This window comes from Dromiciops gliroides, chromosome X (genome assembly GCF_019393635.1).
Source record: "Dromiciops gliroides isolate mDroGli1 chromosome X, mDroGli1.pri, whole genome shotgun sequence".
Lineage (NCBI taxonomy): Eukaryota > Metazoa > Chordata > Mammalia > Microbiotheria > Microbiotheriidae > Dromiciops > Dromiciops gliroides.
The window spans coordinates 31,712,042-31,730,652 of record NC_057867.1 but is presented as its reverse complement, the minus strand read 5'-3'; the positions used below and the strand labels follow the sequence as shown (position 1 = coordinate 31,730,652).

Sequence of the window (18,611 nt, the reverse complement as noted above, 5' to 3'; positions counted from 1 at the left end):
GTGCTTTAGTGTACATATTTTACCCACATCCCCTCCAGCATGTGTCATTTCCTTTTCTGTCATCTTAATCAATCTGATGGGTATAAAGTGGTACTTCGGAGTTTTAAATGTGCATTTCTCTAATTATTAGTGATTATGGGCATTTTATCATATGACTATTGACTGAATTTCTTCCTCTGAAACTCTTGTTCATATCCCTTCACCATTTATCAATTGAAGAATGGATTTTCTTCTTATAAATCTGACTATTCATATATATGAGAAATAAGACCTTTATCAGAGAAACTTACTGCAAAGATCCCCCCCCCAAAAAAATTCTGCTTTTCTTCTAATTTTAGCTGCATTGGTTTTCTTTGTACAAAAACTTTCTAATTTTATGTAATCAAGATTGTCCGTTTTACTTCCTGTGAAGCACTCTATCTCATGTTTGGTCATGAAATCCCCTAATGCATAAATATCAAAGGCAATTTCTTCCATGTCCACTAATTTGCTTACTATATTACCCTTTTTATCTAAATCGTGTACTCCTTTCAAGCTCATCTTGGGTACAGTGTGAGATGTTGACCTATGCCCAGTTTCTGCCAGTGCTTTGTTGAACTGAACTGAATAAATCATAGAGAAGCTGTAAAGTATCGTAATAGAATTTTCTACTCTGGGAGTTCTCTGCACTAATAAAATTATATTCTTCCTATATTCCTGTGATAGTCCATGGGCAAGTACATACACACACACACACACACACACACATATATAGTTGTGAAAATGCAACATGGCTTTAAAGTTCATTAGCAGCAACATCCTAAAAGGGTTAGTGAGAATATTACTCCCAAAATAGGAAACCTATATGTCTTTCTCCCTCTCTGTCTGTGCTTAAAAATATTTCCCTTCATCTTTCTTTGCCTAGTCTGACCCCCTCTAAATGAGACATGAGCAAATGGAGTCCTCCAGAGCACACGGGGAGGTAAGCCTCAGAGCTTGGTTTTTTGTTTGTTTTTTTGTTTTGTTTTGTTTTGTTTTTAAAGTGAGGCAATTGGGGTTAAGTGACTTGCCCAGGGTCACACAGCTAGTGAGTGTCAAGTGTCTGAGGCTGGATTTGAACTCAGGTACTCCTGAATCCAGGGCCAGTGCTTTAACCACTGTGCCACCTAGCTGCTCCCTTCAGAGCTTGTTTTTAACCCTTCATCTTTCTCCACTGTGATGCCTTAAGGGCTTGGATTGGGGAAGACCTGAGCTTGAATCTTGCCTCAAACACTTCCTAGCTGTGTGGCCCTGGGAAAGTCATTTCCCGGGCAGCTAGGTGGCACAGTGGATAGAGCACTGGCCCTGGATTCAGGAGGACCTGAGTTCAAATCCAGCCTCAGACACTTGACACTTACTGGCTGTGTGACCCTGGGCAAGTCACTTAACCCCAATTGCCCCGCAAAAAAAAACCAAAACAAAACAAAACAAAAAAACCCATCAGTTCCCTTCTCAGCTTGAGTTTCATCTGTAAAACAAGGGAAGAGAACAATAGCACCTGCCTGGCAGGATGATTCTGAGGATCAAAGGAGAGAGCAAACTTGAAAGTGCTATATAAATGCTAGTTATAAATGGGTAGAATTATTGTTAAAAATTGGCTGAATGGATTTTTTTCCATTTCTCCTCCCCTCCCCACCCACCCAAAAGCCATCCTACATTCAGTTGCTTATTTCCTTTCCACCCCCCCATGGGTGAGTAGTCGTCAAGAAGAAAAAAGCCTCCAAACCGATAGAGTTGGAAGAGTGCTGGTCTTAAAGCAAGAAGACTCAGGTCCAAGCCCTGATCCTGACAACTGCCAAGTCATTTCATCTCAGTGCCCACAGCAACTCCCTGGGATGCTAAGCTATAGAGAGCTTCTGATCCGCATCTGTGGAGAGAGTTGCCATACTAGGAGCTTCCTAGAGTGATGAAATCATAGGTCTGAAGTCCCCCTCCAAAGGTCAAACTACCCTTCTTATCATTCTCCCATTTTCCAGAGTATTCTCAAGTTCCAAGGGGTTTGTTTCCTCTTTCTCTGTCCTCTGATACCCCTGGCCACCTGCACATATGCACTGCTGCCCTTGCCCCCCAACCCCTCTGATCACAGCTCCTCCTCCTCTGTGCCTTGCCAGGAACCAGAAGACCTCAGTCTCCTAGCCTATAAAATAAGATGAACACACCCCCTCCTTCTGCCCTACCACCCCATACACTGGTGAGCTCCTTCCTACTTGCAATGATAATTCACATTGAAAGCAGGTTTTTAACTATTGGGTTGACATCCCCCCCCCAAAAAAAATACAAGAAAGAAGAAAAGGACCCACAGGTACAAACCTATTTCTAGCAGATCTTCTTATGGTGGCAAAGAATTGAAAAATAAGGGAATGCCTATTGACTGGGCAATAACTGAGCAAGTGATGTGAATATGAAAGGTGATGAAATCCTGCTGGGCCATAGGAAATGATGAAGGGAACAGTTCCAGAGAAACCTGCAAAGACCTTGTGCGCACTGATGAAAAACAAAGTGTAAAGAGCCAGGGGAACAATTAATACTATAACTAACATCAACACTGTAAGAACAACTTCGAATAAGTACAATGACCAATCACAATCTCAGAGGACAGGTGAGGAAGTATGCTCCCCACCTCCCGACAGAAAGGGCTCAAAGTTGGACTTAGGGTGCAGAATCTGACAGATTTTTCGGGACATGGCCAATGTGGGAATTCATTTTTGTTTACTATGCATAGTTGTTACAAGAGTTTTGTTTTTTGTTTCTTTTTTTAATGGCGGGGTGAGGGGGAGAGAAAGTGAATTTTGTGTTCATTGGAACAAAAGATTTAATTAAAAAAAAAACGAAAACAAATGGAAAGAAGATGACAAAACTGAAACTGTGCAATTATAATGACCAAATGTGGTCCCAGAGAAGAGATGACAAAATGCCTTTCACTGGAGAAGTGGGAGACTATGGGTGTGTAATGTAGCATGTAACTGTGGTCTATGTAGGGGAGAGTGATGGGTAGAAAATTACTGCGGTCCATATGCCTGTTGGTTTTGTAAACTGTGGTTTGGTTTGAGGTTTTTTGTTTTGGTTTGTTTTGGTTTGAAACCACTGATACAAGGGACAACTCTCTGGGTAGACAGATTCATTGGCCATTTGGAAAGGAATGTGTCGCCACAACAAAAAGCATCAATAAGAGAACTACACAAAAGTAAGTGTTACCCAGGTTACCCAAGAATGGTCAAGATTTCCCCCTTGCTTTTGGGAGCACAGAAGGCTGAGCCCTTGGCCAGCTCCTTCCTGATGCTGGTGCTGAAACATGGGCACTCTCCCGAGGCTGGGCTTAGCACTTTGCTCCCTCTCCAACCCCTAGGTCCTCTAGGCAAGCAGGAGTGGGGAGGCAGCACCGATGACAGCTGAGGCATCCTGGGGACACCCCCATTCCCTTGGGCTGGTCAGAGCGGGCCCCAGGCTGAGGGTGCACACAGGTAGCAGCTGGGGCCAGGAGGGAAGAGGGAAGAAGACCCTGGCTCCACAGGAGTGAGTGAGGATGACAGGTGCAAAGGGCTGATAAAGGGCTTGGCAGGCTGTGGGAGGGTGGGAAGGCAGGCGAGCAGACAAAGAGGCAGTGGCAGCGGCAGCCGGAAGGATGCAGCCTCGTCAGCTTAGAATGCACAGCCCTGTCCCACTGCAGCCTGCGCATGCCCACGTTCCCCGGGCAGGCCTGCTGGCTGAGCAGGGAGCCTGGGGCTCAGGCCTGGGCGGCCTGGGAGCAGGCCCGAGTGGGTGGGATGCTGCCTTGTGCTGGGGGGAGGGGGCATTTCAGCTCTTCCCCCAGCCTTGATGTCGGGGAGATGGGAAGAGAACCCCACCCTCAGCTCTAAATCTAGGAAAAGCCCCCAGGGAGCTGATTAACCCCCCAAAGGAGAAATGGGCTAGGAGAACTCCCCACTAAGAAGATGCTGCTATCCATAGCTCAGTTGTCCAGGCCCATTGGGGCAGAATGCCCAGGGTCCCGGCAGAACTGGCCTGGGTTGGGGAGGGGGGAGCCTACTGTTCCACCATGAGTCAGCTGGACAAAAAGGTAGGAAGGGGGTGTGGGGGGGCGGGAGGACTGCAAGGGGCTCTCATCCTCCTCCAGCACCACTTCAAGTTCATTCCTATTATTCTTCCTCATTAACACGCACAGATTTCAGTGCACTTTTCTTTAATCCTCCCTGGATTGAGGTTGCTGTGAGGGAAAGCCCTACAACAAGAGCGCAATCCCTCAGGCCCCTCGCTACTAACTTCCAGTGTAGCCTAGAACTGATCATTCTCTCATTTCTCTGTAGAAGCTGGACTGGATGGTTCCAAGGTCCCTGCCACCTTGAGTTGGTCAAGAACGGTATTCAGAGTTTTATAGTCTAAAAGTCAGCCAGTGTCTAATGCGGGGACAACTAGAAGCCAGCGCATGTTCCTTCACTCCACATTCCCTTCTGTTGGAAACCAGGCCCATTGCTGAGCCACAGCAAACACAACCCAAGAGACCAATCTCCCATTCAACTGCTTTCTTGGACCCACTGCATTACTAGCTCCCTCCCTGCCTGAGCCAGGCTAACCGAAAGAGACATTTCCACTGGGTTCAATGAACACGAAAGGGGAAGGGTGAGGCCCAGAAGGGGGCAGAAAGCCTCAATCTAAGGAGGGCTGGATCTATACACACAACTTAGTCAATTATACAACATAACCTCCTAATTAATTTTTAAGCACCGTATCATGGATTTGGCAGCCCCCCTACTCCATTCCCCCTCCACCTCCACTTGGCCCAGCACCCATGGGCCCTCATCATGCATCCAACCCAGTCTACCTTGGCAAGCCACACTACCAGGATGACTCTGTGCCAATCGCCTCTGCCAACCAACAGCCAAAGGGAAGAGAGGAAGGGAGGAGTGAGAGAATAGAGAATCCTCTTGTTAAACCCATCCCTTTCAGGGGTGGGGTTGCCTCCCTCCAAATAAAATCGCCTTAGCGTTAGCATCACTCTCCCAAGCACCCTTTGTTGTGAGAAGTTGACCACATGAAATTATATCATGTCTGGAATGACAAGTCTTAAGGGGCTTGGAGATGGTCTGACTCCTTCGCACTAACCACAGGTCCTTCTGTTATCAGATTAGAAGTTGTTTTCTCTGACTGGACTGATGGAATTGGAAGAACAAGGGACCAGCCTGGTTGGCAGTGATGCCGGGCATCGTTGGAGCTCTGCTTTAAGAGTAGAACTATGACTGTCGTAGACAGAGGAAGAAAACAGAAGCCACAAACCACTGACGCAAGGATCTCACCAGCATCAATCAAATGCCCACAGTTTTCTTGGTTCCATTTACCACTAATTGCCTATGTTTCCTTTCACCCCCCTCTTTTGTTCTTTTTCTTTCTTTTTTTATTTTGCAGGGCAATGAGGGTTAAGTGACTTGCCTAGGGTCACACAGCTAGTAAGTGTCAAGTGTCTGAGGCTGGATTTGAACTCAAGTCCTCCTGAATCCAAAGCCAGTGCTTTATCCATGTGCCACCTAGCTGCCCCTACCTTTTACCCACCTCTGAGATAAGCTGGCCGAGCTAATGGCACTGTCCACCCCTTGTGAAATTCATAAGGTTCCTCTTTACCCAGCACTCTCCACAGTAGCACCTTCAAGCACCTAAGAGGTATCACCCAGGAGAAGCTCTGGAGGGGGTAGATGGCTTACTACCAGCTTCACCACAAAGCCAGAGGGAGGTCTGAGGGGGTTTTGAACCCTTAACACCAGACCACATGATCTCAGGATTTCTCCCTGTCTTGGCAGCAAATGCATAGCAGGGATGAACATGCCTTCAATTCTGTGACTGTAGGTCTTCCCCACTGGCCTCATACATGAAAAGCATTAGCACCTCACAGGGAATAATTTCCTCAGATTTTGTTTTCCTGAAACATCAGTGGCTGATACTAATGTTGGAATTGACCTGTTGTTCATCACACTGGAAAGGTCACTGGGGTCCAGCTCTGCCACTTACTAGCCATATGATCTTGGACCCATCACATCCGTTCTTTGGGCCTCAGTTTCTCCACCTGTCTAATAAGGCAGTAGTCCCTAAATCACATCCTTCACGGAACTGTTGAGAAGATCAAGTGAGAATTAATGTAGGTAAAAGTGATTCAAATCCGGGGGCAGCTAGGTGGCGCAGTGGATAGAGCACCGGCCCTGGAGTCAGGAGTACCTGAGTTCAAATCCGGCTTCAGACACTTAACACTTAACTAGCTGTGTGACCCTGGGCAAGTCACTTAACCCCAATTGCCTCACTAAAAAAAAAAAAAAAAAAAAAAAAAAAAAAGTGATTCAAATCCGGCAAAGCACCCCATGCCCTCACTGTTTTCCATGCTTTGTAGTATCCAATCTTTAACCCTACCAATTCCAAAAGGCTTTGTAAGAGCACCCCTCTATTAAAATTCTTCCTTCGGCCTGAGCTCTCTGGACAAAGCCTGTGCTCCTTTACCCCAGGATGAAAAGCAGACCCCGAATTCGGAGCAAATCGGAGTGATTCCCATCCAAATGAATGGGAGTCCAGAGGTCAGAATCTGCTCTCAATTCCAGAGAGAGATTGGCACTTTCTGTCTTCCTTTGACCTTCCCTGGAGAATCTACCAACATTATTTTGTTGCCCCATTAGCTGCACACCTAGGAACCCACAAGAGTCCATCGATATGCAAACGTCACCCAGATACACACACAGATCTCCAAAACAAAGTCCTTGCTGTATCTAGGGTAAAGGACACAAGGGCCCATCTGGACTGTGACTCTGGTTAACTCTGAGCCTCAGTATTCTCATCTGTAAAATGGAAGTCATAATTCATGATTATCTATCTCTCACAGGCCTGTTGTAAGCAAAGTGCTTCAAAGGCTTTAGAGTGCCCCGAGTTCTCTCTTCTAGATCTCAGGAACCAAATAATAAGGACAACAGGAAGCTCTTCAATAAGTTCTTCTTTATGGTCACAAATGGGAACACTTCTTAGCTACTAACTCATTAATACTGCCAAAAGCCGTCCACTCAGAGACTTTGAACGAAAGAACTAAAAAAACAAGCCGTTTAACAGTTCACACGTGTGTCCTTTAAAACTCTAGGAGAAAACAAGTGTCCACCTGTAAAGGAAATTACTTGGGACCAGTACTGACATCTCTCTTCCCACAAGGCATGACATGGCAGATACCAGTGGGTGCTCTTCCTTTATCTTAAAGTGCCTGGCATCCGTGGACATGTGCCACTGCCTGGTATGTCAGGTTTGGGGGATATATTGGTTAGTTTTACAGAACTGGGTTTTTTTTTCCTCCTTTTAATTCTTTTTTTCCCCAGGGCAATGAGGGTTAAGTGACTTGCCCAGGGTCACACAGCTAGTAAGTGTCAAGTGTCTGAGGTCAGATTTGAACTCAGGTCCTCCTGAATCCAAAGCTGGTACTTTATCCACTGGGCCACCTAGCTGCCCCCTTTTTACTTCTTTATTATGACAGATGGTTCTGAGTCTCTTGGAAGGGAGGAATACATTGGGAAATGTAGGCTACATGAAAAGATACAAATAAAAATTGATTTAAAAACTTACAACACCCGGACAACGTACCCCCTTACTTTAGAGGGGGGCTCTGGATGTGGAATATTGAGAACAACATTGGTGGTAGTCATTTATATTGGCTGGTTTTGCTTAACTGACTTTCTTTGTTACAGAAGGGAAGGTTTTCACTCAGTTATGGGCGGTTACATATGTGGAAATGACTACAGTGTCCAAACAAAAAGCATCAACATGAATTTTTTCTTTTAATTTTTTCTTTTTTGCAGGGCAATGAGGGTTAAGTGACTTGCCCAGGGTCACACAGCTAGTAAGTGTCAAGTGTCTGAGGTCAGACCTGAACTCAGGTCCTCCTGAATCCAGGGCCAATGCTTTATCCACTGCAGTGCCACCTAGCTGCCCCAACGAGAATTTTTTTTTAAAAATCTAAAACCAAAACAAAGCTTAAAATAAATGGAGGTGAAGAAGTGGGAGTCCGGCTCTCACAGTGCCTCTACTAATCTGAGTTTTCCATTACTTGGAGACTAAAAATGGGCCACGCCTTTGAGAATAGAAGAGAGAAGGTTGAAGAGATAAGTCAAACTCTCACTGAGTCAGGAAATACCCTCCTATCAAGACCACAGGGATACAAACGCAGGAATAGTCTCACTCAGGGAAGTGGCTTGAATGGTTTCCAAAGGCTAAATGGGAGCCAAGTTACTTAAGGGCAAGGATACAGAGTCAGGGCCAGGGGCAGAGAGAGGTACAATGGAGAGTTATGTGGGTTCCCAGATTGAGGAGACAAGGCTAGGTGGGATTAGGATTTAGACTCTCCCCCCCCCCCAGTGTAAGACCTTTACCCAACACTAGCATATTTAGGAAACAATTATAAAAAGAACATCAGCTTTTAGGAGAGAGTAAACAAACAAACTGGGCAGTTAGGTAGTTCAGTGGATAGAGCACTTGGCTTGGAATCAGGAAGATTCATCTTCCTAAATTCAAACCTAGCCTCAGATACTTCCTTAGCTGTGTGATCCTGGGCAAGTCACTTCACCCTGTTGACCTCAGTTTCCTCATCGGTAAAATGAGTTGGAGAAGGAAATGGCACACCGCTTCAATATCTCTGCCAAGAAAAGCCCAAATGGTGTCACAAAGACTGAAAAAAAAAAAAGACAAAACCAAGTATAGACCTTAGAATCTCAGGGTTGGAAGGGTCCTCACAGGTGATCTAATCTAAACCCTTCCAGGCAGAGGAATTTCCTCCAGGAACTTCCTGGCACATCATACCAGGCCTCTCTACTTGAACACCTCCAGTAATAGGGAACGTGGCCTACTGGAGTGGCCCATTCTGATTTATACAGCTATTGTTAGGAGGCTTCTATGTGACCAGTCCTGCCCTCTGAGGTCAGGTAGAGCAAGACAAATCTCTCCTTCAAGTACTGTACTGAAAGGCAGTATCATTCCTGCCCGCCCCAGTCTCCCCTTCTCCAACAAAGCCTTCAGCCTCTATGGGAGCTCTGGCCCCCTCACTCTCCTGGTCACCCTCTTCTGGATGCAGTCTGCCATAGCAATGCCCTTTCTAAACTGGTGCATAGAATAAAACTGAGGCACCGGAGAGGGTCTAAGCCAGGCATAGATAGGGTAGCTGGCCACTACAGCTCTGGTAATGGGCTCTAAGAATTCTCACCCACCCCTCTACATTCTCATCCTGCTAAATGCAGCTCCCACCCTGCCCCCACTTTGCCCATCTTTTACCAATCAAATATTCTTCCTCTCTGGGATTTGCAAAGGCTTGATGGGTAAATCAGAGGAGTCCATTAACCTGAATGGGTAAAAGTGACATCTTTATCTTCATTAACTTCTAACTGAAATTTAGCATTTCCTTCCATTGTAAATATATTCTGAGAAGGGTCCTGAAGGCTTCCCCAGGCTGACTGCAAGGGGTCTGGGCCCCCAAAGAAGTTAAGAACCTCTGGACTAGAGGGCAGGGCTGGGAAAGAAAGAGACAATAGCAAAGACACAGAGACACTGTATAGAGAGAGATACATTCATTGGGGCCAGATGAGCTCCAAAGAAGCCCCTCCTTCCTCTTATGTCTCCTTGGGAAAAATGTATGCCCTGAGAGCAGGGACTCTCCATGTTCCTTGTGACACAGGCCCCTTTGCCAGTTGGTCTATGGACCCTTTCTCAGAATCATGTTTTTTAATGCAATAAAATATATAAGAGGAATAAAGGAACCTGATTATATTGAAATCGAATTATCAAAAAATGTTAAAAACCAACAAGTTGAGAACTTCCAGGCTATGAACTCCTTCCTAAGAGGAAGTAAAAAGTCCTCTTTATCCCTCTGAGGAGGCCTCAGTTCTGGTGCTGAGTGAAGTTTATGTCCCTAAGCAGCTGAGCAGTTGAGACACTTGATAGAGCTGGACTTGGGACAGGAAGCCCTAAATTTGAATTCTGCCTCAGAAACTAGATGCATGACCTTGGTCAAGTCACATAATCGCTATATGCTTCAGTTTCCTTATCTGTTTAAAAAAAAAAAGGGGGGGGAGGGAAGGGTTGGACTTAATGATCTCTAACATCCCTTCCAGTTCTAAATCTATGATCTTACAATATGATTACACCGGGGCAGCTACGTGGTGTAGTGGATAGAGCACCAGCCTTGGATTCAGGAGGACCTGAGTTCAAATCTGGCCTCAGACACTTAACACTTACTAGCTGTGTGACCCTGGGCAAGTCACTTAACCCCAATTGCCTCACCAAAAAAAAAACCCAACAACAATATGATTACACCTTTGGGCTCAGTTTTTAAAAGGGGGCTAATTACATGGACTCAAGAACTCTAGAGATAGGAGCCTACACTGAATTTGTTTCCTTCAGTGAGGCTGCTGAAATAGAAAGGGAGGGGATGAGCAGGGGCAAGGGTAACAAAGGAATTCCTAGATCAACTGGAAGAGTTCTTGGACTGAACCATCAACCTGAGAAACAACAAGACATTGAATCACGATGATAATGAGAAAACCTATACTTGATCTTTTACTGGTTCTGTAGACTATGGAGCTCTGGGGGAAAGAGGTCTCTAGTGACCACTAGTTCTTTCCCCTTGGGGGAGGGGGGCACCCAAGGTAGTGATATAAGTCTAGAGGACTGTATAGGTTCTTGGGAGGGAAAGGCCTACCAGAGGGGGGTGCTTGACTATAGCATCCCAAAGTACTTTCCCTTTGCAAGGGGGAGAGGCCCACCCAGAGTAGTGCTATAAATCTGGAAGACTATACAGGTACCTGGGAGGCAGAAACCCACCAGAAAGGGGGAGGGTGATTGACTCTCTAGCAACCCAGAGTATTGTCCCCTCTTGGAGAGGGGTACCCAGAATAGTACTATAAATCAGGAAAACTATATAGGTCTCTGGGAGGCAGAGGGCCACCAAAGATGGGGGAGGTTACTTGATTCTCTAGCAATCCTGTTTTTCCCTTGCAGGGTTGCCCCTACCCAGGGTAATACTGAAAGTATGCAAGGCTGTAAAGGTTTAGGGGAAGGCAGAGGTGGGTTCAGACACTAGTCCTTTGTGTTTTTTAAGAGATGAAATCAAACCTGTCCTTTATTCCAAGTCTTGTTAGCTTACATGCTTGCATGGGAACTGAGAACCCTTTTTAGGCATGAGCCAAAAACTGGTACCAAGAAAAACCCTAAGTGGAGGTGCAAGATAATATTTCCAGGTGAAAATGTAGGTGAGGGCATGAACCATAGAGATTATTAGATTCATTCTGAAATCCAAGCAATGACATTAGACAAGGAAGACAACAGTGAAAATTAATTCCTGAGAGTCACAGACCAAAGAAGTAGAGATGAAATGTCGGGTGTTAAATGGGGCCGATATTGAGAAGATGTGTGCTGTTGCTAGCCTTCTGGTCTAAAAATTATACAGACTCGAGCTCCTCACATGCAAAGGACTTTCTAACACCTGGACTCCTAGAATCTCAGGGCCTTCAGAAGTTACCCAGTCCAACATGAGTTCCCTTCACAATGTCCATTCATCCAATGGAATGATGACTTCACACTGCTGTAGAGTGCTTTAGGGTTTACAAAATGTGCTCCCTACAATGCTGTAAATTAGGTGGGGCAAGTGATCACTTATTTTACCAATAAGGAAACTGAGGCTTGGAGAGATAAAATGCCTTGGCCAGAGGCCCAGAGTTAGTGAATATCAGAGTGGGGATTCAAACCCAGGCCTTCAGACCACAAGCCCAGCCAGTGAGTGCCCTTTTCAGTGCCCTTTAGCAACCAGGAGCTCACTATTTCTTTTCTTCTTCTTTTTTTTTCACAGGGCAATGAGGGTTAAGTGACTTGCCCAGGGCCACACAGCTAGTAAGTGTAAATATCTGAGGTCAGATTTGAACTTGGGTCCTCCTGAATCCAGGGCTGGTGCTTTATCTACTGCAGCGCCACCTAGATGCCTCCTTAGCTCACTATTTCAATGGGCAGTCCCATCCATTGTTAGGTTGCTCTAATGGTTAGATACTCCTTTCTAATACTGACCTGAAATGTGCCTCCCTTTAATTTATACCAGTGGCCTTAGCTCTGCCCTCTGCTGTTATACAGAATTCGTTTAATCTTTCTTCAAGATGACAGCACTTAATGTATTAGAAGATGTCTGTTATCATCTCTTCCATCTCCTCCCCTCATCTTCTCTTCTCCAGGTTCAACTCTAGTCCTTGGTAGGGGATAGTTTTAAATCTCCTCACTAGACCAGTAATCTTTTTCTGAGTAGGGTTCCGCTTATCAATGCCTATTGAAAAGGGATGCCCAGGGGCAGCTAGATGGCGCAGTGGATAGAGCACCAGCCCTGGAGTCAGGAGTACCTGAGTTCAAATCCGGCCTCAGACACTTAACACTTACTAGCTGTGTGACCCTGGGCAAGTCACTTAACCCCAATTGCCTCACTAAAAAACAAAAAGAAATAAAAAGAAAAAAAGAAAAGGGATGCTCAGAACTGAATGTAATATTTCAAATATAATCTGAACAAGACAGGATTATCACATGCCCCTCGATGGAGCCTGAGAACATAGTAACTCCCCCACCACCAATTTTAATAGTATTTTCTCCAGTTACAGGTAAAGATATTTTCAAAATTTGTTTTTGTAAGATTTTGAGTTCCAAATTTTTCTCCCTCCCTTTCCTCCCCACTCCTGAAGCCAGCAAGCAATCTGATATAGGTTATACATTACAATCATATTAAACATATTTCCACATTAGTCACGTTGTGAAAGAAGAATCAAAACATAAGGGAAAAACCACAAGAAAGAAGAGAAACAACAACAAAAGTGAAAATAACCTGCTTCCATCTGCATTCAGATTTCAGTTCTTTTTCTGGATGTGGAGAGCATTTTTCATCATGAGCCTTTTGAAATTTTCTTGGATCATTGTATTGCTGAGAAGAGCTAAGTCTATCACAGCTAATCAGCACACATGTTGCTATTACTGTGCATAATGTTGTTCTGGTTCTACTCACTTCACTCAGCATCAGTTCATGGAAGTCTTTCCAGGTTTTTCTGAAATCCATCTGCTCATCATTTCTTATAACAGAATAGTATTCCATTACATCCATATACTGCAACTTGTTTAGCCATTCCCCACTTGATGGGCATTCCCTCAATTGCCAATTCTTTGCTGCCACAAAAAGAGCTGCTATAAATATTTTTGTACATCTGTGACCTTCTCCCTTTTTATGATCTCTTGGGATACAAACCTAGTAGTGGTATTGCTGGGTGATAGGGCATATACAGTTTTATAGCCCTTTGGGCATAATTTCAACTTGCTCTCCAGAATGGTTGGATCAGTTCACAACTCCACCAACAATGCATTAGTGTTCCAATTTTCCCACATCTTCTCCAACATTTATCGTTTTCCTTTTTTGTCATATTAGCCAATCTGATAGGTGTGAGGTGGTACCTCAGAGTTGTTTTAAGTTGCATTTCTCTAATCAATAGTGATCTAGAACATTTTTTTGTTTTTGTTTTTGTTTTTGGTGGGGCAATGAGGGTTAAGTGACTTGCCCAAGGTCACACAGCTAGTAAGTGTCAAGTGTCTGAGGCCAGATTTGAACTCAGGTCCTCCTGAATCCAAGGCTGGTGCTTTATCCACTGCGCCACCTAGCTGCCCCTAGAACATTTTTTCATATGACTATAAATAGCTTTAATTTCTTCATCTGAAAACTGCCTGTTCCTATCCTTTGACCATTTCTTAATTAGGGAATGGCTTGTATTCTTATAAATTTGATGAACACAGTAGTCTTTTGCACTGCGAAATTGCAGACTGGACTGATGTTGAATTTGAAGTCCACTAGAACCCTAAAATCACTAAGAAAAAAAGTCACACTACCTGAACTGTCATTAAGCCAGACTTCCCCAATCTGCTACTTGGACAAATCTGAGTGCAGGACTTTATATTCAGCCCTGTTAAATATCAGCCTCTTGTTTTTAGTACATTGTTCCAACCATCAAATTCTGATTCTGTCATCCAATACATTAGCTATTTATCCTAGCTTCATGCTACCTACAAATCAATAAACATGCCATTTATCCAAATCATTGATAAAAATGTTAGACTCCAGGAGGCTGAGGACTGATTGCTGCAGTACTGCACAACAGACTTGATTTTTTAGGTACACTCTGAGCATGGTCATTAAACCAGTTCTCTATCTACCCAACTATACTATCACCCCATCCCTATTTCTCCAATTTGTCCACAAGGATGTCAGGAAAGCTTCTGTCATAGGACTTGCTAAAATCTATACATGCCACATTCATAGCATTCCCATAATCTTGCATGATTTGTTCTTATGAACCCATGATGGTTCCTAGTGATCACTGCTTTCCCTTCCTCAATGCTCTGAAACCATGTTTAATAATCTGTTGGAGAATTTTGCCAGGGATCAACATTAGGTTTACTAGTCCAGAGCTTCTAAAATCCACCTTTATCCCTTTTTTGTAAGAGCAGAGGAAAATTTGCTTCTCTCCCCATGATTCCTTAACAATAGCCAACATCTGTTTTGAGATGATATCTGTACATTATTTCAGTACCCAGGAATGCTATTCATCTGGGTCTGCTCTTGAATTGACTCATTTAGAGCAGCAGGTACTCTCTTATTATCTCTCTCTTAATCATGTTTATTCTACCTTTTCCATTTTGAAGGTAACTCTCAAGAGGGAAGACAGAAGCAAACTTCCTCCAGATTGCAAATTCACTCCACGCTTGGCAGCCAGGGGCTCTAAACCCCAACTGTATCTCTCCTCCACAACAAGATCAGTCTAGGATTCCCACCAGAGCTCTTGTCTTTATTTTAAAACAATCGTAGCAGCAGCTTACATTAACATACGATTTACCAAGCACTTCATACATATTATCTCATCCAAGCTTCACAACAGCCCTTTGAAGTAAGTGCTGCAAGCATAATTTTCCCCATTTTGCAGATGAAGAAACCAAGGCTGAGAGAGGTTCTGAATTTCCCCAGGTCACAAAGCCTCTATAAGGTAACTCACCCATTAGCCCTTGTTTAGTGCAAAGTATCTAAGACTCAGATTCTGATTCTCCCAACCCAAGGAATTTATTATCCGAATATTTATTGAATGTTCAAGGCAGAGGGGTGTTATGGTCATGGAAAATATTTACAGTAACCATTCTTGATTAAAAGAATCCCTTTAAAAAATAGAATCTCTTCTCCTTTCCCTTTCATTGTCCTAATTAATAATAAACATGGAAGCTGTGTCCCTTGCCTCACCTCAAGATCTCTCTCTCTCTCTCTCTCTCTCTCTCTCTCTCTCTCTCTCTCTCTCTCTCTCTCTCTCGCCCCCCCCCCCCCGTCTTTGTCCTATAAAGGAATAATTCTCTCCAGTGTCCTTCCTTTCACTATCAGTGAAGATTCAGTGAGAAAGGAATTGGTTTCCATTTGGAATAATTCTAGACATTGAAACAGGAAGGATGGTGTTCATTACACCACCACCAAGCTATCACTATACCACCCCACCTCCTGCCAGTATACCCAGAGAACAACACTCTGATTCTGGAGAATAGCCTGTATATTTCCAGGTTGTGAATTTCCTGCATTGCTCTCTCAATGGTGTCAAATCTCAGTCACAAAGGCAAGATTTTGAGCGCCTGAGACCAAGAGAAAGAGAGATAGCATGATAAGAGGAAGAAAGTAGGAGAGGGGAGGGGCAGTCAGACAAATTGAACAAGGGAAATAGGAAATAGATCAAGAGAAACAGGTAGAAAGAATACAAAAAGACAAAAGAAACAGGGAAAGAAAAGGAAAGATGAACACATTCCTACAAGGCAACATTTACTTGTTCATTTTTTATTCTCTTCAGGTCATTCAAGCCAAAGGAATTCGGTTCCAAAGTCCAATTCTGGGTCTACCCATCAGGCTTACTTCCACCCTAGCCAACTCCCAGGTCTATGTACCATATTTTCTTCACGTTGGTATCTTTTCTATTTTAAAAATAGACTTCATGAGGATATTTTCCCAACCCTTTTTCAGCTGAGAAATCTCCTCCCTCTCTCTCTCCGTCTCCCTCCCTCCCTCCCTCCCTCCCTCCCTCCCTCCCTCCCTCTCTCCCTCTCTCCCTCTCCCTCCCTCTCTCCCTCCCCCCCCCTCTCTCTCCATGCCTCAGGCCACATCTAGTCTTTCACATTCCCCACCCCTCTTCCATTCAAATCCTAACAGACAAGACATAGGGAGTTAAGGACCCCTAACCCTGTCAGGAGAGCATCTTTCTCTCACCTTCTGCCTTTGAATCTCCTCTGGCCCCAGACTATTTAAGCCACTACCCAACTATGACCTCCCGCAATATTGGGAACATTGCCCTAGGGTATTTGGATCGGCCATGGGTGACTAATTTTTTAGAAACAAATTACACCCCAACACAGAAAGCATACATATATTAGTATGTCTATGTGCCCACATAGCATGTTCCATATGGACACATATGCACATATGTAAAGAATATAAACACACGTATACTGTAATACATTTAGCATATATACATGAATGTACAGTATATGTAGAAAGTACCTGTGTTAAGTATTATGAAATGTCTAAATTCATACACTGCATATACAGTGTATAAACAGATACACATGTCTGGCTTTAATATATTATATATGTATATATATATATACATATACACACTAAACATATCATATACAAGTACAAACACAGAAGCACACCTCTCTGCACACCAACAGGATATACGGGCTGTTAGAGACACATTTTTGTCAGTATCTTCCCTCTCTAGTTTAAGCTTGCAAGCTGATTGGACAGAGACGGTGCTTTTCTCTTTTTCTCTGTTTTGTATTATGGTTGATACCCACGCTCAATGAATGTTATAAGCACAAGTGTGCTTGATATGTACGTGTACATTAACGGCTCCTGTTCCTCAATCTCTACGTGTGGGAACTGAAATCTGAGGAGAAACGTGGAGAACACAAGAAATTTCGTTCTTGCACTTTTCCACTCTCCATTTGAGGAAGCTCTGAGGTGGCTTATCATTTCTGTGCTATACCTGCTGCCTATTAAGGCTGATAAAAGCCTTGCCCCAGAGGAAAACTTGCTTTTTGTGGGTTGGAACGATGAGGACTCGGTATGTCCTTGTCATCCTGGCTAGCCCGTGTCTTTATTTATTACTTATTCTCGTTGCTTCTTTCTCCCCCTCTAGGTAAGAGTGCCTTCCCTACAACGTTGGGTGACACATTGTGTGTGTGTATGTGTGTGTGTAGGTGGGGGGGGGGTTGCTGGGAAATGAACTCGTTGCTATGCAACCATCCCCATCCTGCCCTGGCTTTCCATTTTCAGTGGGACCTCTCTCTGTACTCCCCGATCCTAAAGTGAACGTTCTTCGGCGAGGGCCCGTTGATCCATGCCCATACAGGGTAATGCACGTGCCCGGCGTGGTTCTGTTCCACGGCTCCCGCCCGGATGCCCAAGATGATGCCCCCTTGTGCCACTACTTCTTCGGGATTCCTGCTAAACTGCACTAGAATTCTAGGCCGTCACCCCTCCGCTGCCATCCTCCCCCCGCCCCCCGGGCCCAGCTTCGCTCCCCCTCACCCTCTCCTCCCTGGAGAGCCCCCCGGCCCGGGCCCCTTACCTGCAGCATCACTTTGTACTGCTCCTCTGGCTTCTGGACCACACACATGTTACATCCCATGGTGCCAGCCGGGGTGTGGGGGGGGGAAAGGGGGAGGCTAGGGGGCGGCGGGCGGCGGGCAGACGGCTCTGGGGCTCACTGGTCCAGCCGCGGGGCTGGTGGGGAGCCGGGGGCTCCCGGGCCGCCGGGCGGGGGGGCCATGGCGCGGCTCGGGGGCGGGGCCGCGCTCAGCGGGGGAGGGGGGCGCGCCCCTGGCCCCTCCTCCCAGGCGTGCAGCGCGGGCCGCAACCCGGCCAGGGGGGCATGCTCCCCTGGCCCGCGCGGAGGGGCCGAGCGCGAGGGGGGGGCTCGGGGGCCGAGGCGCGCGTTGCCTGGCAACGGCCGCCCCCTCCCCGCCCGAGCAGACGGGCCCGAGGGTGGCCGGCTGTCAGGGGCCCTCCCAAGAGGGCTCCCGCCCGCGTCCGGCGGCACCGCCTCGGCCCGGCCCGGCCCGGCCCAGTCCGGCTCGGCCCGCCAAGCAGAGGGAGGCGGCAGCGGCGGCGGGGGCGAAGGCAGCGTCTCCGACAGCCCAGCGCCTCGCCCGCGCTCCGGCCGCCGGGTCTCCCCCGCCCTCTCTCTCCTCCTCTCTCCCCGACTGGAGGGCGCTCGCCAGCCGAGGGGGAGGGGGCGCAGCGCGCAGGCGCACTCCAGGCTCGGGAGGGGAGGGGGAGGGCGAGGGGGAGATGTTGGGGTGGAGAAAGACACCTGGAACCCTTTTCGACCTGGGGTTGGGGTGGGGGCTGCTCCCTCTTTCCGGCCGGCTCGTGCCCCTACTCGCGCTCACGGCCGGCCCTCGCCCGTCCTGTAGGGCCCTAGAGGGCGGGAAGGGGTGGGGGTCTCTGTGTGCACCCACCCCGCGTGTACAAGGCGGACTTGGGAGAGAGGGCACCA

At 46.1% G+C, this 18,611-nt stretch overlaps 1 protein-coding gene across 4 annotated transcripts in view; it reads right to left on the bottom strand.

Moving 5' to 3' along the window:
- Positions 1-17,778, bottom strand: part of PDZD4 (PDZ domain containing 4) — a 28,513-nt gene extending 10,735 nt beyond the window's left edge. For 2 of the 4 annotated variants that reach the window (XM_043974894.1, XM_043974895.1), the window contains exon 1: positions 17,682-17,760. In XM_043974894.1, coding sequence (XP_043830829.1) covers positions 17,682-17,741 — 60 coding nt within the window. In that variant the 5' untranslated portion in view covers positions 17,742-17,760. Of the gene's footprint in view, positions 1-17,681 lie in introns of all 4 variants that reach the window. The other 2 variants (XM_043974896.1, XM_043974897.1) reach the window with 2 other exon arrangements.
- Between the last annotated feature and the right edge of the window lie 833 nt (positions 17,779-18,611).